The sequence below is a fragment of the Diospyros lotus genome, chromosome 2, assembly GCF_014633365.1.
Source record: "Diospyros lotus cultivar Yz01 chromosome 2, ASM1463336v1, whole genome shotgun sequence".
NCBI classification, from domain to species: Eukaryota; Viridiplantae; Streptophyta; class Magnoliopsida; order Ericales; family Ebenaceae; genus Diospyros; species Diospyros lotus.
The window spans coordinates 38,006,240-38,024,515 of NC_068339.1; the positions used below are offsets into that span (position 1 = coordinate 38,006,240).

Sequence of the window (18,276 nt, forward strand, 5' to 3'; positions counted from 1 at the left end):
ATCTTGTTGTAATAATCAGTCATAGACATGAACCCTTGTTTTGTGCTACTGATTTTAGTCTTAATCTCATAGACAACATATGCATCTTGCACCTTTGAATATGTCCTCTTAACTATCTCTCATATATCCTCAATCGTAGATAGAAACATGTAATTTTTACTCACCTCGGGTTGCATGGAACTCCACAGCCATGACATCAACATAGAGTCCTCCACGTCCCAAACAGCAAATGTGGGATCCGAGGCGTTGGGCGCTGGTCCAATGAGGTGAGAGATCTTCCCCCTTCCCTTCAAAAACGTCCTCACCAGTTGGGACCATTAGAGGTAGTTGCCACCATCCAATCGATATGATTGGTGCATACCAAGAAACTCATCGAAGAGGTACTTCTGGTCGAGGGCTCAATTTAAACCGCTGGCTCAATTGAACTTGCTTCTCTCATTGACATGGGAGAAGTTGTTTCTGCAATCTTTGACATTCTAAGGGTTAACTGCTAGAAGAGAAGGGCAGGAAACTATTGAGGCAATGAAGGCCGAGAAATGAACGAATATGAATCTTCCTTAGGTTGGCTCTGATACCATGTAGAAATTGGTATAGATTGGATAGGAAGAACAGAAAAAGAATCGTTCAATCGTATATTAGACACTAAGTACATTCCCTATTAATAGGAGGAGGATTACACTATAGGAAAGTTGTAGAAAGGAAAACTAAATATGTTGTACACTATACAAGGAAACTAAATATACAAACACAAATTAGGAAACATATCAAATCAGGATCACTTTCCTAATCTTGGAGAAGATCTGTCTTGATTTTAGGAAATGTGTAATACCCCAAGAGCCCAGAGAAGGTAGTATATATCGAGGATAAGTAAGGAATGAAATAACATCAGCTGGATACCTTTTGGATTGAATGTAGGCAAAGAACTCCCGGCTAAAGTATGCTTGAGCTGGGGAAGCTCAAGGATGGGTGACCCCTGGGAAGTTCGTGTAGGCTCATCAGGATAAGTTGTTCTGGTCCTTCCTATCGCTGGATGCGGGATGTTACAAAATGCAGCTCACAATCCTTCTCTTTAATTCCTTCAATCTCGTGAATCATCCAACAGTTAAGACTCCTAATCACAGAGTTTGAGAAAAGTTCGATTATGATAACTTGACACTAGATGCCTTTCTATGTACTTAATGAACTTTCAGAGAGAGAGAGAGAGACTTTATCCTTTGTTTGGGAGAGTGGTGAGGCAAGGAATAGAATGGTACATATTAGAAGTAACATAAGTTATTTCTATCCCTGTTTGGGAAGAATGGAATATAAAGAAGAGTAATATAGTTTCAATTCACTTGGATAGAGAATAAAAGGAAACGAAATGGCAAAGCAATAAAGGTAATAATGATGCCCTTCATTTTCAAGTTAATATTGGGCTTTTCACACAAAAATAATAAGGATAAAACAATAAAAATATTAAAACATTCCCTTCTCCCTCCCTACACCTCAAATTGGGGTGTAAGAAAAATTTTGGATGGGAAAGAAGGGAAGGGTATCATGTACCCTCCGCTTCCATTATGGAACTCTCCCACAAAGAAGGGAAAGAATTTCCCCTACCCTCCTCTCCCTAATCAAAATAAGGCATAAGGCTATAAGATCACTTCTTTTTGTATTCTTTTGAAGCATATTAAGTCACATAAGCCTTCAACGATGTTCATGCATAAGAAAGTGAAAAAAGCTCTAGTACTCATCAAAAACTATACTAGCATTCTACTACACTCATGCATAGGAAAATTCAAATATCTCTAGTACTCATCAAATTTAAGCACCAATTCAAGCCTTTTTTCTCTTATTAGGACAACACATTAAGTTGTAGTTATAACTGTCTAAAAACCAAATAACCAGAAGTAATTTCAATGGATCCGCTAACCCCTGATTTAGTCAATGACTCAATGTACCTGTTGTCATATATCTGCTGCCCCAGCATGTCAATTCGGAATTCTGATTCAAGTGTTTCCTTTTGCAACTTCTCTATCTGCAGCAGTTCATGCTCTGAAGTTAGCAACATGATCTAGTTCATCTTGGTCCCAAGTGTTAAAAGGTTAAAGTTTTATGACAAGTAATGCTTTCTTACGCTAGAATGATCTGTAAAAAGAAAACCATAAACACATGAGCTTTCAAAATCTTGAGTAAGGTTGGAGAAACTTACATGTGCTTTTAGGGATTTAATCTTTGCATCCTGTTGGGCGCACGTATCTGTCAAGCTCTTCTCTTCAGCAATCTACCAGTAATAAAAGAATGGGTCAATCTCACAGGAAAAATGGTATCCTTACAGGCAATGTAACGAAAAAGAAATACCACACACTAGATATCAATAACAGTTTGCACTCCAACCAAGTTCCTAACAAACTAATAATAATTACATTTTTAAATACTTATTTCTAGCTTCCTACTTTTTCCCTAAAACTTATGTCAAGTACCTACTGAAATTGATTCCCAATCTCATATTATCCTTTTGGAACCCAGGTAGTTATGTGAGATGGCACAAGAAGTCGAATGAAAAACACATGTCCTAGCAAAGGGGTTATATCCTCATTCCATTTTCCTCATACAGCCATACAGGTGGATATGGCACCCTCTTGATTTTTCTCATTTTCTTTTCTACTTTATTGAGGAGGTCAATTCTCTAGTTTTACATGTTCATAGGAATAAATTTGTATGAACTATCACTATTAGTTCTTTTTATTACCCATAAAATAGGTGCACCTTGCAGTTTTCCCCTGGGAACAGAAATTGCAAAAAGTTCATCCAACAATTTAACCATGTCACAAAAGAGAGGTAGGGTGAAACATAACCATGTTCTGCAATAAAACTTTCTGTGATTGGACTTTTTCTCTTAAAAAAATGGCTTCAAGAGCTTTTTCCTGCCAAATCTTCAGCTGAGCTTCCATCATTCCCAGTTCCTTAGACAATGCTGAAGCCATCACATGAAATTCAGCTTCAAGGTCTTTTCTACCTGGAGCAGGAAATGATAGTTAGAAAGTTGTAGCTCATATATTAACTTAAATTTGGTAGTATAATACAATTACCAGAATCTTGCAAAGCTTCTTGCATTTTAATCTCTAGCGCATTTTTCTGAATAATACAGTTATGCAATTGAGTCCTTAGTTCTTCAACTTTAAACTCAGAAGTGATAATATCATTCCGAGCAGCATGCAGCAATTCTGCCTCTCTACTTAATTCCTTCTCCCTTCTGAGTACGGAAGACCTGTCAGCCTGTAACTAAAAATTTTAGAGGGACTACATATATAGGTGAAGTGTCAGATTAACTTGACTAACTAAATAAGCAACTTAACCTGCAAGGAGTCTATGATTCCTTTATACCATTCTACTTTAGTATTCCAATATTGGAATTGGTCATTCAAGGAAGTATACAAATGGGAGGAAAAAACGTTCTTCTCATCCTTCACATTATCCTACAGGAACACACCACCAATTTAAGGTCTATTTTCATCAAGACTAAAACACTTTAGTCTAGTTTTTGCAAATGTAAGTACATGGGAAAAGGAAATTCATGTTCAATACCTGAAGATTTCGCAATTGTCTTGAAAGGATTAGATTTTTCTCCTGTGCCTCTTGAAGCTCGCACAAACGGTTAGCCTCTAGAATCTACATAATATACATAAAAATGAGATAAATACACACACACACACAAAGAGAAACCCAGGTACAAGATAACACCTTAGTTTCCTCGATGGATTCCTCCAATTCTGACAAACTTCTACTTCCTTCCCCCGGGAAAAAAGTATGGACCCTGAACTCTGAATCCTTCTTCATTTTTAGATTGACTAGTTTTCTCCTAGATCTTTCAAGATGCATTCATTTGGTTAAACATTAGGATAGGTAAGGATATAGAAAGATAGATAAATCATCATAAAGCATTGACAAGAGCTAGGTAATGCAACATATATCTGTATAAATATAAATGTTGTAAGCATGTATGTCTAGATTTATATGTTATGTGTTACTCATCAAAGTTATATAGACAGCGTAACTTATATATGCATGTGTGCGCTGAGATATATGTCGATTATAAATATATGCAGAAAATACAACCTCAAGGCTTGAGGGATGATTATCTCATATTACTCCCCTGAATAGAAATGAACATTAGTTTATATCCTATCCATGTAATCTTTCTACTTTTATTGACATCAATCACTTGATGCAACCAAACAAGCACCTCTACCATCAAATCAATCAATCACTGGTATTTGGATGATAGTATTCGCTAACCCAAGTTATAAAAGAAGAAAATAAAATTTTTCTGATTCAATTGGAAGGACGCCAATCCCCTCATGCAATAGAACAATCTATCATCAAATTAACCATCGTATATAATTGGAAGATAGCATTAAAATATCCCAAGTTATGGAAAAGAAACAGAATGAAAACTATGGTCACCAATTATTTTATTATTTTAACAAGTTATTAGAGAACCAATGCCTTAATGGCTAGGAATATAAACTTAGAACACTAAAATAACAATTTGAGGATACTCATATGCAATAGGGGCTTATCTCAATGCTACTGCCTATATCATTGCTTCTAGGATAGATGCAATAGAATAGGATTTTTTTAACCCAAAACAATGCTATCCATACCAAAAAAAATCAAATAAAATGAAAACAATTTTCCAAACTACCAGCTCATATGCATCGTAAGCAACATCTCATCCATTGATTGTAGTGTCAAGAGTTGATTAGATGTCGACTTAGGCATCAACTATTTAATATATGAAGTAAGTAGTCGACCAGGCTAGCTAGTTGTGGTTGACTAACCAAAGGAAAGTCAACTGTTGTATGAAGTTGGTTCACACAAATGTGGGTCGAAGTGTTGGGAAGTGACTAAGCATCAACATAGCCATTGACTGTCACACCCCTCTTGCAAGTAGTATGGTTCACAAAACTGTAGTTTGTAACACTGGGAATTGCCTAGACATCAACTTAGCCACTGAAAACTACAATGACATACAAAAACTAAAATAACCCGAGTACAACATCCCACCATTACATGTCCAACAAAATAAATAGGATGGTCCAAATAAGTCCACTAACAGCCCCCAATTCGAGTCCATTTTTAAGCATCTTACTGATTAGCTAAAAAATGTTAGGTGTAGTTGTGAGCCCATAGCTCAATGATAGGCATTCTACATGTAATATATCATAACCCAAAATATTGAATTTACATGTGTTTACAATAAAAAAGATGACATTTGAAAATATTCCCATTACAACAGTATGAATCAAACAAGTCACATGGTGTAGTAACAAGAGAGTGGAATAAATCCATTTTAATGTAAAAAATATGTACAACACAGGGAACCATTAATCATATTACTCAATTATCTATCATTAATATTATAATCATCTCAATAGGTAGATATGTGTAGTTTGTGGATCCACAATGTATAAAAGGGCCACAAGGTCAATCCTACGTCCCTATCCCACAAGTACCATGGAGTAACTAGCTGTTGAGAAAATAAAACCTCGATTGTGCCACATTAGTAAATGGATTCTAATTGTCATAGCCATCACTATGGAAATATACCCTACTCTTTCGACAATTGTCACGACCACATTGGTAGTCTATTAAGGAGGTCTTGGGTATTTTACTTAAGACACATGAGCTCATAAATCACCTTCAAATAGCACTTTTGGGTAAGGACCCATGGTGTTACAACAATGGTCCATAACATCATATAACCACATGATACCACTGTAAAATAATTATCTTCCATGTTTTACCATATGACAACTTATCAATCTTATTCTCAATTGGTTTCAATAATTCATCATATCTTATACACCAAATAAACAATGAGACCATATAATATCAAGTCAAAGCATTTCACAATCATTAATGACAATAAAATTTCAAACAAACATATCGCAAAATAATCACTTGTATAGTCCTTATGAAATATAGGCTCAATATTCTAGACCACAATAAAAGCTTAACCTGAATCAACATTATAAGTGTATGTTAATCCACATTTAATTTGTAAGAACTAGCCTAAAGCCATTCTAAGGGTTGTTATATCATTTTTAGAAACTTGTGGGCATTTCTACCATTTTGGAACTTAGGGGTTTTTTATAAATTTTTCAAAACTTTTAGTGGTTTTTATAATTTTATAAACTTAATTTTTTTTTTTCAATTTCAATAAACTTAAGTTGCCTTTCTATTATTTTCATAACCTTAAATAACTTAAGGGACTTTTCTATTACTTTTAGCAAATATTATGTTATAGAGTAAATAATTGATAAATGGTATATGTGTATTTGTTTGCAATTCCTCTAAAATGAGTGTCAATTGGGTCTAAATTGGGTTGGGTTACAATAAGATGGCTGGAATTTTAGGCTTCATGATCTTTAAATCTTGGTCTAAGGTTCATAGTTGGTCATACGACTGAAAGGCTAGGCTTCAATTGTGAACGAAATAGTCTACGAGAAGTATGATAAAGCAAATTAGCAAAGCATAATCAATTATGAGCTCAATTGTAGGGGTCCAAAGGCTAAGAATGGAAAAAATTTAAGGTAAATCAAAAGGACAAGGGCCAAGTTAATTAGATCATACCTATTGGGAAAAAGGGACGTCCTAACCACCCAAGCGAACAAATAGTTGATCAACAAATCAATCAACCTTGGAGGAAAATAGGATTTCCCAACTAAATTTTTGTGTAACTTTCCCAATTAAATAAAGATAATGGGGTTATGGGAAGAGAAATTAGAGGATTTGAAAAAAAAAATGTATTTTTGAGTATAAAAAGTTAGGATCTTACAAAAGTAATCGTGAAAAAGGATAGCAATGGCCAAAAACAGGGGAGAAAGGCTCTCAGATCTAGGGTTTTTAAGGTGTTAGGGATGGCCAGCAAACCAATGCACGCACACACACATATATATATGGAAAGAGAGAGACACTAAGCCCCTTGAACAAAAAGCACTTACTTGGAAACCTCTGACCATGATCAATAATGCTTACCTGTCTTCTTGATGCCTAAGATAATGGCTTTCACCTCCTTATACCTTGTTTGAAGTTAAAGGGCTAGAAAATCTAGGGCTTTGGTGTTTGTGAGATAAAGAAAGAGGAGTGCAAAATTTAGGGTTTTAGTGTTTGTGAGAAAGAGTTGGAGAGAGAATTTTGGAGAAACAAAGGGGTTGGGGGGCGACGATGAGTGAACCTAATGGGTTTGCATCAATTACAAATACTCATTGGGGCAAGGGGGCCATAACCCCCCTAACTATCAATTATTTTCATTTACCCCCTTAACTTTAAAGAATTTTTTTAATTTTCCTAGTATATCTATCAAGATTTTTTCATTTACCCCTTATACCTTTCAAGATTTTTTCATATACCCCCATTTTTTAAGATTTTTGTCATATATATTATGGTTTTTCACGTGACAGTTACAATTTATTTATAGTTTTTGCAATGATGACTCCCCAATATCTTATTCTAAAAAAAAAAGTGTAATAGTTTTGTAAAAATAAAGAGGTACATATTTTTTGCTTTTAAGAATATATTTTGCTTGAGCCTATGCTAATACATATGAATGCATATAATTATATTTACGTAATAACTCTTTGGCCCCAATGACAATATATGTCACACTCCGCTCCCATATTTTATTTCTTTTTTCATTTATTTCCTATTAAGTTGCAATAGCCCATTAAGTTGCATAAGCTCATGATATAGGATAGGAAATAAATATTTTGGAATATATTATTGTAAGGACAAATATAGAAAATAGCATATTTTATTTCTTTTTTTCATTTATTTCTTTCCTAATTATTCTTGGAAAGATTATGTTTCCATCATTGAATTCTAATAAGGATAAAAATTTAGTTCTTTGATTATGTTTCCTAGTTAGATATTTATAGCTTATATGAACCCTTTAGGTTATGTTATGAGCCAACCTTGATTATTGAATTGAATATTGAGTTGAGTTGAGTTTTTAGTTATTCTTCATTCTTGTTCTTCATTTTACATCAACCCGCTTCCAAGCAAGAAACGTAGGCCCACTAAGGTTAATATATGTTTACCTAGACCATAATCATGTCACAAATTTAGAAGCGGATTTTATTTAGTTGTTTGAACCTTTAAGCAAAAAGATCGTTCTATCATAGATCGATGATTATCAATTCATTAGAGAACAACAATCTCAATTTCAATTCTTACAACTGCAAACATTAATTCATCTACACAACATGTAGATTCTTTCTTCAGCTGAAGCTACGTCCTTTGGTGAAATGTTTCGGGTATTTCAAGAATTACTTCCATACCAAAAGTTAGGTGAGTGGTGATTCTTGCACCAATATGCTTTTAAATGAATCCCATACATGTTGAAAATTATCTTGATATAATTAGCATGTGAAAGCAAACTGTTGCGGAACCATTGGGGAGTTCAAGGGTTACTCTAATAACCAAAATTCGACTATAAATATGGTGCCATGTTAGTTTCTCAACGAGAGGAAAGGATGATATATTCTTAAACAAGATAGGTTTTGGAGGGGAATAACTCTCACACAATTTCATTATTCTCTAAGGAATATATACATAAGACATTTCCTAATCTAGGATGCTATAGAATACATAGAATTAGTTTCCTAATCTAGGATGTTGTAATATGTACAGGAGACATTTCCTAATCTAGGATATTGACTGTAAGGAAAAATGGAAATAATTCCTAAGCTATAAATTGGATACAATAGGTAAGAATAACCAGAAGATAAATACTAAAAATATTGCTATCAATCCCACTAATTTGGGTCCACTAATTCGAGATTCTCCGACACTCCCCTCAAGTTGGTGAATAGTTAGTGACTAGATGTCCCTTATTCCCAGCTTTTTAATAAGTGATTCGAATCCCGGTATTGGCATGGCCTTGGTGAATACATTTGCCTCTTGACCAACTATAGGAAGATAGGTAAGTTTTATTCCTCCATGTTTGATTTCCCTTTTTATAAAACTCCTATCAATTGTTACATGCTTCATCCTGTTATGCTGGATTGGGTTATTGGCAAATGTTGATAGCTGACTTGCTATCACTATACAACATTAGCCCCAAATTCTGCATCTGCAGGTGACTGATTGCTTCTTACTCCTCCAGGTGACTAGATTTCCCCACAATTTAGTTCAAAAACTAGAAGCTGATCTACTATCCATAACAGAACCTGCCCAGTCAACATCAGCAAAACCTTGAGCTCTTCTAGCTTCATTTTTTTGGAACATTATCCCTTTTCCTAGTGTGCCCTTTAAGTATCTTAGGATGTGATATACTGCATCTAGATGTTGTTCAGTGGGTGATGCATAAATTGGCTCACAATACTCATAGCATAAGTAATATCTGGACGAGTGGGTGAAAGATAGATAAGTCTTTCAACCAGCCTCTGGTATCTTCCTTTATTAACAGGGGATCATTCTCAGTTATCCTCCATTTCTAGTTTCTATCAAGTTGTGTATCTGTTGGACGGCTTCCTAGCATTCCAGTGTCCTTCAGGAGATCAAGAGTATATTTCCTTTGCAAAATTAGAAGGCCTTGTTTGCTTTTGGCCACTTCCATTCCTAGAAAATATCTCATGGTGCCTAAGTCTTTGACCTCAAATTCAGCTCTCAACCGTTGTTTAAGTTCAACAATTTCTTGAAAGTCATCACCAATGATTATAATATCATTCACATGCACAATCAAAATGGACCATTTTCCACTAGTTGAATTCTCTCTCCCTCTCTGTTCTCTCTGAATTCTCCCTCTAGTCTTCTAATTACTCCCTCCCTTTCTATCCTTTCTCCCCCGATTTCTTCCAATTTCCCTTACAAACCCTAAGTTAAACTCTGAGTCGGGACATTTGGTATTAGAGCCAGTGGTCCTGACTACTAAATAGAGAGAATGTAAGTGCTCGAAGCAAAATTCTTGAGTGATTACTAATAAAAGGCGGTCATTTGCGATCGATTCTTGGACATGAGATTAGAGTTCTTTAGGTGATCCTAGCAGTGAATAGAAGTTGCAATTTGAGGCAAGCATTGGCAATGGCAGAAGGAAGACAAATGAAGCAGTTTGAGGCAAGAATGGAGGCACTAGAATTCAAATTGAGATAGACTCAGCTAGTCGTGGCAGAGAAGAAGCATTGCAATCAGAGTGTGCAAAGAGAACTTGAAAAAAATAGAGAAACTCTTGAGAATTTTGGCAAAAGAATGAATAGCAATTTTAACATGTTGTCGAAATTGCCTCAATTTAGCTTACCAGTGGATTTTCCAACTAGATCCACTTCTGATCCAATCCTAATTGGTGATAGAATTCTTCCTCAAGCTTCAAAATTGCAAAAGCAGAGGAGTCATTGGTCTTGGAGAAAATAATCCATGTAAGAGGTTCTTCTTAAACCACTCCTTATACTCCGATGCCAAGGCTAGAGATACTAGCGTCTGAAGGAACAAAACCTAGATGGTGGATCCACAGATGTGAGGTTTTTTCAATATTATAATATAGTAAAAGGACAGAAGATCAACCTTGCAGCAACCTACCTCAATGATACGACTGACTCATGGTATCAAGGTTGGATCAAGATGAGGACATTTGAGGCTAATTGGATGGAGTTTTTGGAGGATCTATGTGACCGATTTGGAGAGAAGTCTATGACCAATGTAGTTGAAGAATTTAACAAACTACAACAAGACGAATCCGTGATGGAGTATCAAATCTAATTTGAGGAATTAAGATCTTTTATGTTGAATTCACAACCTTCTTTAACTGAACAATACTTCATTTCCAGCTTCATCAGTGGCCCCAAGGATGAACTAAGGCCAACAATCAAGATGATGCAACCTGCTACTGTTAAGTAGGCTACTGAGAAGGCAACATTGCAGGAGCTTGCATTAGAAGAGATTTTCAAAATGCACAAGATTCTATTATCCTTCGATTAGTCACGAGTTGGAAGAAAATTCCTAGACTGCAGCCTTAGGATTGACTCAGGGAAATGTGAATCCTAGGGTTTACACTAAGCTTAATTTAGTCAAATCTCCTATTATGGAGAAAGGAGATGATTAGGATTAGGCTATAAATGCGAAGAAAAATTCAGCCTAAGCCACCAATGCAGAAGGCAGTTACTGAATATGCAGGGACTAGATGAGGAAAAGAAGAAGAAAAGCAAGAGCAAGTAGGGATTGGATGAAAAAACAGGTCCAGGTGCTGTAATTTCTTAGGGACAAGAAATCTCTCGAAGGAAGGGGGATTGTCACGACCCTAAGGATATAGTAGTAATTGTCCAAAACATGTATTTCTTTCTTGTTGTACTTTAGGTTGTTGTCATATTGTACCTTTAGTTTATCATTAACTAAAAGGATAGAACATCCTATAAATAGGCTACATTAGTTAGAAACAGACAGTTGTTGAATGATATCTGATTACTTCCCTCTCAAATTCTCTCTTCCTCTATGTTCTCTCTGAATTTTCCTTCCATTCTTCTAATTTATCCCTCCCTTACTATTCTCTCCCTCTAATTTCTTCCAAATTCCCGTACAAACCTTAGGTTAAACCTTAAGTCATGACAACTACCAGCCTTCATTGCTAGTGATTTAACTTGTCAACATTTATTGCTAATGCTTGGTCTTTTTTTTTTTCTACTTGTTCGAGCCTTCATTGCCATCGACTCTTTAATTAGATTGGGCACTCATCCACCCCTCATAGAATAAAGATATTGGATTCCTCACAGATGGTGACTAGTCTTGCTACACCATACTTTGACACCCCTCAGGCTCAACCCTCAAATAGGGACTTTTGACATGGTTTTGATGATGAGTACCATTACACAAAACTTTAATAAGTATTGTTTGAGTAAATGTTTTGGTCTTTAAGATTTTAAACTCAAACTACTTTGAATAACTCTTGAAAATGTTCTAAAATTGTCTTTTAAGTCTTGTGGATCCAAAAATATAATCAAGTTCTAAAAAGACAAATAAATAACTTATAAATGGAAGAAATATAAGTAATCACTGAATCCATTGTTTACTTGATTTTAATGATGTTTTGATGATGTACAACTTAAAACACATTTTAATGTGTTATTGATAAAATTAGACTTAAAGGTTTTGGACATGTTGAAATAAGTGTCTTGGACTTCAAGGTTTTGATCTTAAACAATTCTTCAAAATGGATTTGAACTTATCCTTTAAATCAATTGAATTTTGTGGATCCTAAAATATTATTAAAGATTTAAAAAGATAAATAAATAGATTTGAAACATTCATTTTGATCTTGTGTTTCAAAGACAAATATCATAACTCTCAACTAAATGATTTTACATATCGACCGATTGTTGTATTATCTCTTTGTCAAAGTTTTTCAAAGTTAAATCTGTCGATCAGTCTTTGCATATGGTTGGCAGATATCCACAACTATTGACTAATTATTTAAACAGTCAACCATACAAAATGCATACTCTCAGTTGTTTGCTATCGACCATTTCTGTAACATTTACAATCAAAAGTTTCATTAAACTGTCAACTGGTTTTTCAATAATTCAAAATAAATTATCGACTGCATTCTAAAACTGTCAACTGTTTCTATCGAAAATTTACTAACGGCTACTTTTCTGCAGACTATCAATTCGTCATTTTAATCCCCAACGGGTAGTTTTCTATAGAGAAGGTTGAAGACTATAAATAAAAGACTCTTGGCATCTAGAAAGTAGATTAGATGCAAGAATATATTGGAATATTATCTATGTGAGTTTCAAGTATCTTTCTCATTAATCTTAGAGCTTCATTTGTAAATCTATCCTAGGGAGGATTTGTTGTAAGAGAAAGGTTGTAAACCCTTGTGAGCTGAATTTCTCTCATTGTATTGACTGGAGTGCTAAAGAGCTTAAGGTATAGCTCTTGGTTATCATGTTTGTTAGTTCCTAGTGAGAAGAAATACTAATACGTTGAAGATTGTGATTCTTTATCCAGAAAAAATTTGTGTTGTGATCTTAAACCTAGAAAAGGATCATTGTAAAGATTTGGTCTTCACTTGTGAAGAATATTGAAGCTAGTGGATTGAAAACTCAAATGGAGCTTGAGGAGTGGATGTAGGTTCGAGGAGAAACCGAACCACCATAAATCCTTGAGTTTGCTTCTCTCTTCCCTTACTCTTTACATTCCAGCACATGCTTTATTTGTGCTCATATTAGGTTGGAATTAATGAATTGATTTATTTGTGTTTATATTGCTTCCGCATTTTTATTCACCACACATGATTTACATTGCTATTTGAAAGTAAAGTAAGAATTTTTCAAAAATCCAATTCAGCCTCCCTCTTGGGTTGCCTCATTACTTTGGCCTAAAAACTTCAGAATATGAATTCCTTGAAAGGCAATACACCGCAATCCCTGAAAGCATCAAATATATCTAGCCTTTCGAGATGACAGAAAATATACAACATATTCTCAATCATAATCATATCTTAACTGGAACATTATTTGGTCAAAATGCAGTTCCACAATCAGGGCATGCAGATTACTTTGAATGCATGGTTTGCAAAATAGATAATAGCACTTGACAATCACAACCCAGCAAATAGTCCAAACAAGCAAAATAAATAACCAAACCAAAGGAGCAAATCCACCTGATACACGATTTTCATATGAACCACCTTTCAGATACTATGCTGAGCGTATGGCAAGAGAGTTTGGCTGGCATAAATGCAGGTCACAAGTAAAATCCAAACAATTACAAGAATGGAGAAGTGTAAAACAAAGCACACCAGCCAAAAGGAAGGTCTTACAGGAACATGCACCCATACCTTCTTGAGCTGATTAAAACATGCGCCAGAGCTGAAAATAGCCTCGCAGTCCTTGATTTCATCCCGGAGTTTCTGTATCGCAGCCTTTCCAGTTTCAGAACTCTTTTCAGCAACTTCACTGTTTAACTCCTTCAGTGCTCTTCACCAAGCTTGTTCCTCTCACTTCTACATTTCTAGAGGAAAAATTAAGTGAAATTCAAAAATAGTAAACCCACTGAAAAGGAAAGAATCCTACTCATTCTTCACAAGCATATGTAATGACCATTTCAAATCACATGCCATGCTTGGGCAAGGACCTAGTCAGTACATATAACCCTCCAGGGGCAGCCACCGATCAAGGCATTTATCATATCATATCAAGACAACTGCAATCCAACATGGCACCTAAAAACAAAAATAAAAAAATCTATTTGAATAAGGGATCTATGAGCAAGGTCCTCAGGGAAGGGAGCAAAGACTTCAAAAACATGAGTCTGAAAGGTAAAAAGTACGACAAACACATTTCCTCTTTCAAGTCCATCTAAACCTCATCCAATTTTCCCTGTATATGTTGATTTTCATTCTTGGAAGAAGAGGTGGCAGATTTCTGCCGCTTCAATTCCTTCTCAGCACCAGCAAATCCCACCCTGTTTCTAGATTGATTGCTAGGCCTCTATCTTCTTGAAAAGATTTTATTGCTCCAGTGATGCAGGCTTCCATCTGCAAGGTTGTCAGATTGCTGGGGGGATAAGCGGCAACTTTTACTACCAACTACTGATGAATCTTCCCCGGTGCTCACTGACAGCAATCCTCAACTTCAGAGATACTTCTGTAGCATGAACCCACTGTTTTTCAGATGATACCTGCTTTTGAGAGAGAAAGGCTTAGCTCCAGCTTCATTTTTACAATCTCATAACCAGCTACAGTACATACAAACAACATATGGCAACATACAACAATGCAACAAGATATGACAATGCAATGACAAGAAGAGGCTAATCTTCCCTCTCAAATCTCAATTCAGCCGAGGAATCAACTAGGGGACAGACCTTGATGTTACAATCTACCCTCTCAAACAATAATGTTGGTTCTGTGGCTGCATATCTTCTAGCTCAACTCATAGTTGGCAAATAAGGTACAAAGCATTAAGAAAAAAAGAGGGTCAGCAGATAAACATAGTAGTGGGGTAAATGAATCCATATGTCAAAAGGTTGAATAGAAAACAGGGTGCATTTAAGATTTTCTTTTCCTAAGTAAGCTATTTCGGTATTTAAACATGGTTGGCATGCATCAAAATTCAGAAATATAAGCCTCTCTCCTCATCTTTAATTTGACCAACCTCCTTCAACTCTAAAACATCCCTGCAGGTGAAATTCTAGGACAACATGATCAAGAACTTAATTTATAATTAAAAAAAAAAAAGCGAAAAGAAAAGTTTGGTGACTTTCTATACAGAAGGAAAAAGGAAACACAATGATAATAAAATATGATTCACTGTGCTAAAGGGGGAGTACAAAATGCAATGTCATGAACAGTTGTAGCAGTAATAGCAGCAACTTAGATGATAAAAAAATACCTTCATTTGTTTGTTTCTAGAAAAGGTGATATAAGTCGTAATAAGATTTTGATGGGCAAATGTTCTGATGCCTGAATTTGAAGCACGGACAGAATTTAATAAGCAGATTCATAGGATTGGGACAAGAATATAAATTGTTGATTGAATGACTCTTCTTGATTGATTCCTCAATTTATGGGATAGATTATCAATCTCAATTATTCCACAATCTATGGGATTGATTATAATCAATCTTAATTGTTGGGATTGATTATAATCAATCTTAATTGTTGGGATTGATTGATTGATGTAAATTAGTAACTGATCTAATTAAGATTCCTTCTTTTTTCCTTAGTTATAGGGATTTGATTAGTTTATTTCTCTTATTTATATTGTAACCATTCCTCGGGAAGTGTAAGAGAAATATATACAAAGTTTTTAGTTTTCTTCTACACGGTATTAGAGTTGATTGTTGCCTAAAGAAGACTCATTCTCTTCTGGCCTTCATTGTGAAGCCAGAGTTTCACAGTCGGAAAGAAGAAACAAGAAGAGATAGAAAAATACCTCGAGAATATTATTGAAAATGAATGAAGAAAATGACAAATCAATACAATGAGAAAACTAATTGATCCTTGTATATATATATATATATATATATATATATCGAAATTATGAACTGCCTAACTAAACACAGCAACGACCATAACAAATATAATCAGCTACAATTGAGAGCACACTTGTTGCCTGCTACCAACAACTTATATCTTCCACATTCCCCCTCAAACCAAGCTCCATAGATGATGATGATGAGGAACCAGACTTTGTAGTATTTGTAGACAACAATCTTTCTGAAATAACAGTAAAAGGATCAGAATAAGAGTGAGACATAGGTGACCTCTTGAGCCCCAACTTAGTACATAGAAACACAAATCTATCCCTTGATAACCCTTTAGTAAAAATGTCAGCTACTTGATGAAGAGTAGGCACATACCAAATATCAACATCTCCACTTTCAATCTTTTCTCTCACAAAATGCACATCAATCTCAATGTGCTTTGTCCTAGAGTGGAATACAGGGTTTTCAGCTATACTTTTAGCTACTAGATTATCACACCAAAGTACAAGAGTTTGAACACAGGGATAGCCTAATTCTGATAACAAGGATTTAAACCACAATATCTCAGTCACCCCTTGAGCAACAGCCCTATACTCTGTTTCACCCACTAATCAGGCAACTACTAATTGTTTCTTGGAACCCCAAATTACAACCAAAGAAGACATGCAACCCACTGGTCGACCTTCTAGTCACCTTACAACCCGCATGATCAGCGTCTATGTAGACAGTTAATGACATGTCCTTAGGTGACGGAGTAAACACTAGACCAAGATTAATAGTGCCTTTAAGATACCGCAACAACCTTTTACATTCCAGCCAATGTTGTTACTTAGGATACGATAGAAATTGACTTAACTTGTTGACTACAAAAGCTATATCCGATCGGGTGTAAGTCAAATATTGAAGGGAACCAACAGTGATTCTGTAAAAAGATGAATCAGAAAACATCTCACCCTCATCAGTCAAGGACATGCTCCAGGTCATTGGTGTTCCACACGGTTTACAATCTTGCATTGCTGCCTTTTTCAGTAAGTCCAATGTGTACTTAGATTGTGTAAGATATATACCAGTGGAATTTCAATATGCTTCAAACCCTAGGAAGTAATTAACTGACCCTAGAGTTTTAAGAGCAAAATGTGTGTCTAAATCATGTATACACCCTTGAAGAGCTAAAGAATCCGAACCAATTACGAGGATGTCATCAACAAACAGCACATACTTAGAAGTTCTCTTAATGAAAAGTTGTCACGAGACCAGAAAAGGCTATGGTTGCGGTTAAAATTTTGAGCTAAGGATCGGTTATTTCCTATATGTATTTACTAGTATTTTATTCCCTCGCATGAGTTACTTTCCAGCTAGATAGTTTGTTATGGTTTACTTTTCAGCTAGTAAGATTGTCATGGCAGAATCTGCCAAGTGTCTAAATGTTAGAATAGGACAAAATAGTTTGTTAGAGGTGGAGTGATCCTCTGTGGCAGCACTCTCGACTATGCTATATAAGCCTATCCTCTCTTCTGTACAGGCTATCAAAGAATTTAATCAAAGAATCTGTTATCCTCTCTCTTATTTCTCTTTCTCACTTCACTTCTCTTCTATATTTCCCCCTCCTTTCTTCCTCTCTGTTTAGTTCGCTACCTAGGTTCACACTAAACCAAGGAAGCTATCGGTTGTCACAGCATTGCTGTGACATTTGGTATTAGAGCACGATTCCGGCAAAGAGGCCCAACGAGTGCGAGAGATAGCCGAAGGAACACGCATGAAGAACATGGAGTCGCAGCTCCAGCAACTCAGCTCGGCAATGGGAGAATTTCAGGATCGGATGGACCGACTGGAAGTTAGCAATCAACAAAACCATGATGCGATCATGACAGTTGATCGAAAAATGGAAGGAGGACTTAACCGGATGAGAGAAGATATCAATCAAATGAGGGAGGAGATGGGAAATCAACTTCAACAGTTCATGTTGATGTTTACCCGTCAAAATCAGGTAAGGTTGTCTCCCGATTTTCCTCATAGGGATAGGAATGACCCCATTTTACAGAATGAGAGGGTGAATCAAGAAAATGTAGCCCATGAGATTGTTGTAGAGCAAGGTGATGACACGAAGACCTTGTTAGAAAGTGTGAGAGGTTGTTCGAATGGTACAATGTACTGATGGAAAGAAGGGTTGCTTTAGCAGCAGCTTACTTTGATGATGGGGTGGACGCATGGTTTCAAGGTTGGACTCGAGGGCGAGAGAACTATACCTGGAGGGAGTTCTTCGAAAGGTTGTGCTAGAGGTTCGGGAGAGAAGCATGTCAGACACCATTGAGT

At 35.8% G+C, this 18,276-nt stretch overlaps 1 protein-coding gene across 11 annotated transcripts in view; it reads right to left on the reverse strand.

Moving 5' to 3' along the window:
• The window catches only part of LOC127794993 (E3 ubiquitin-protein ligase BRE1-like 2), a 143,404-nt gene that overhangs the window by 38,198 nt on the left and 86,930 nt on the right, over positions 1 to 18,276 (reverse strand). For 6 of the 11 annotated variants that reach the window (XM_052326378.1, XM_052326372.1, XM_052326373.1 and 3 more), the window contains one exon: positions 13,814 to 14,655. In XM_052326378.1, the coding sequence (XP_052182338.1) occupies positions 13,814 to 13,875 (62 nt within the window). In that variant the 5' untranslated portion in view covers positions 13,876 to 14,655. Of the gene's footprint in view, positions 1 to 3,335; positions 3,456 to 3,564; positions 3,649 to 3,720; positions 3,845 to 13,813; positions 15,369 to 18,276 lie in introns of all 11 variants that reach the window. The other 5 variants (XM_052326375.1, XM_052326371.1, XM_052326374.1 and 2 more) reach the window with 5 other exon arrangements.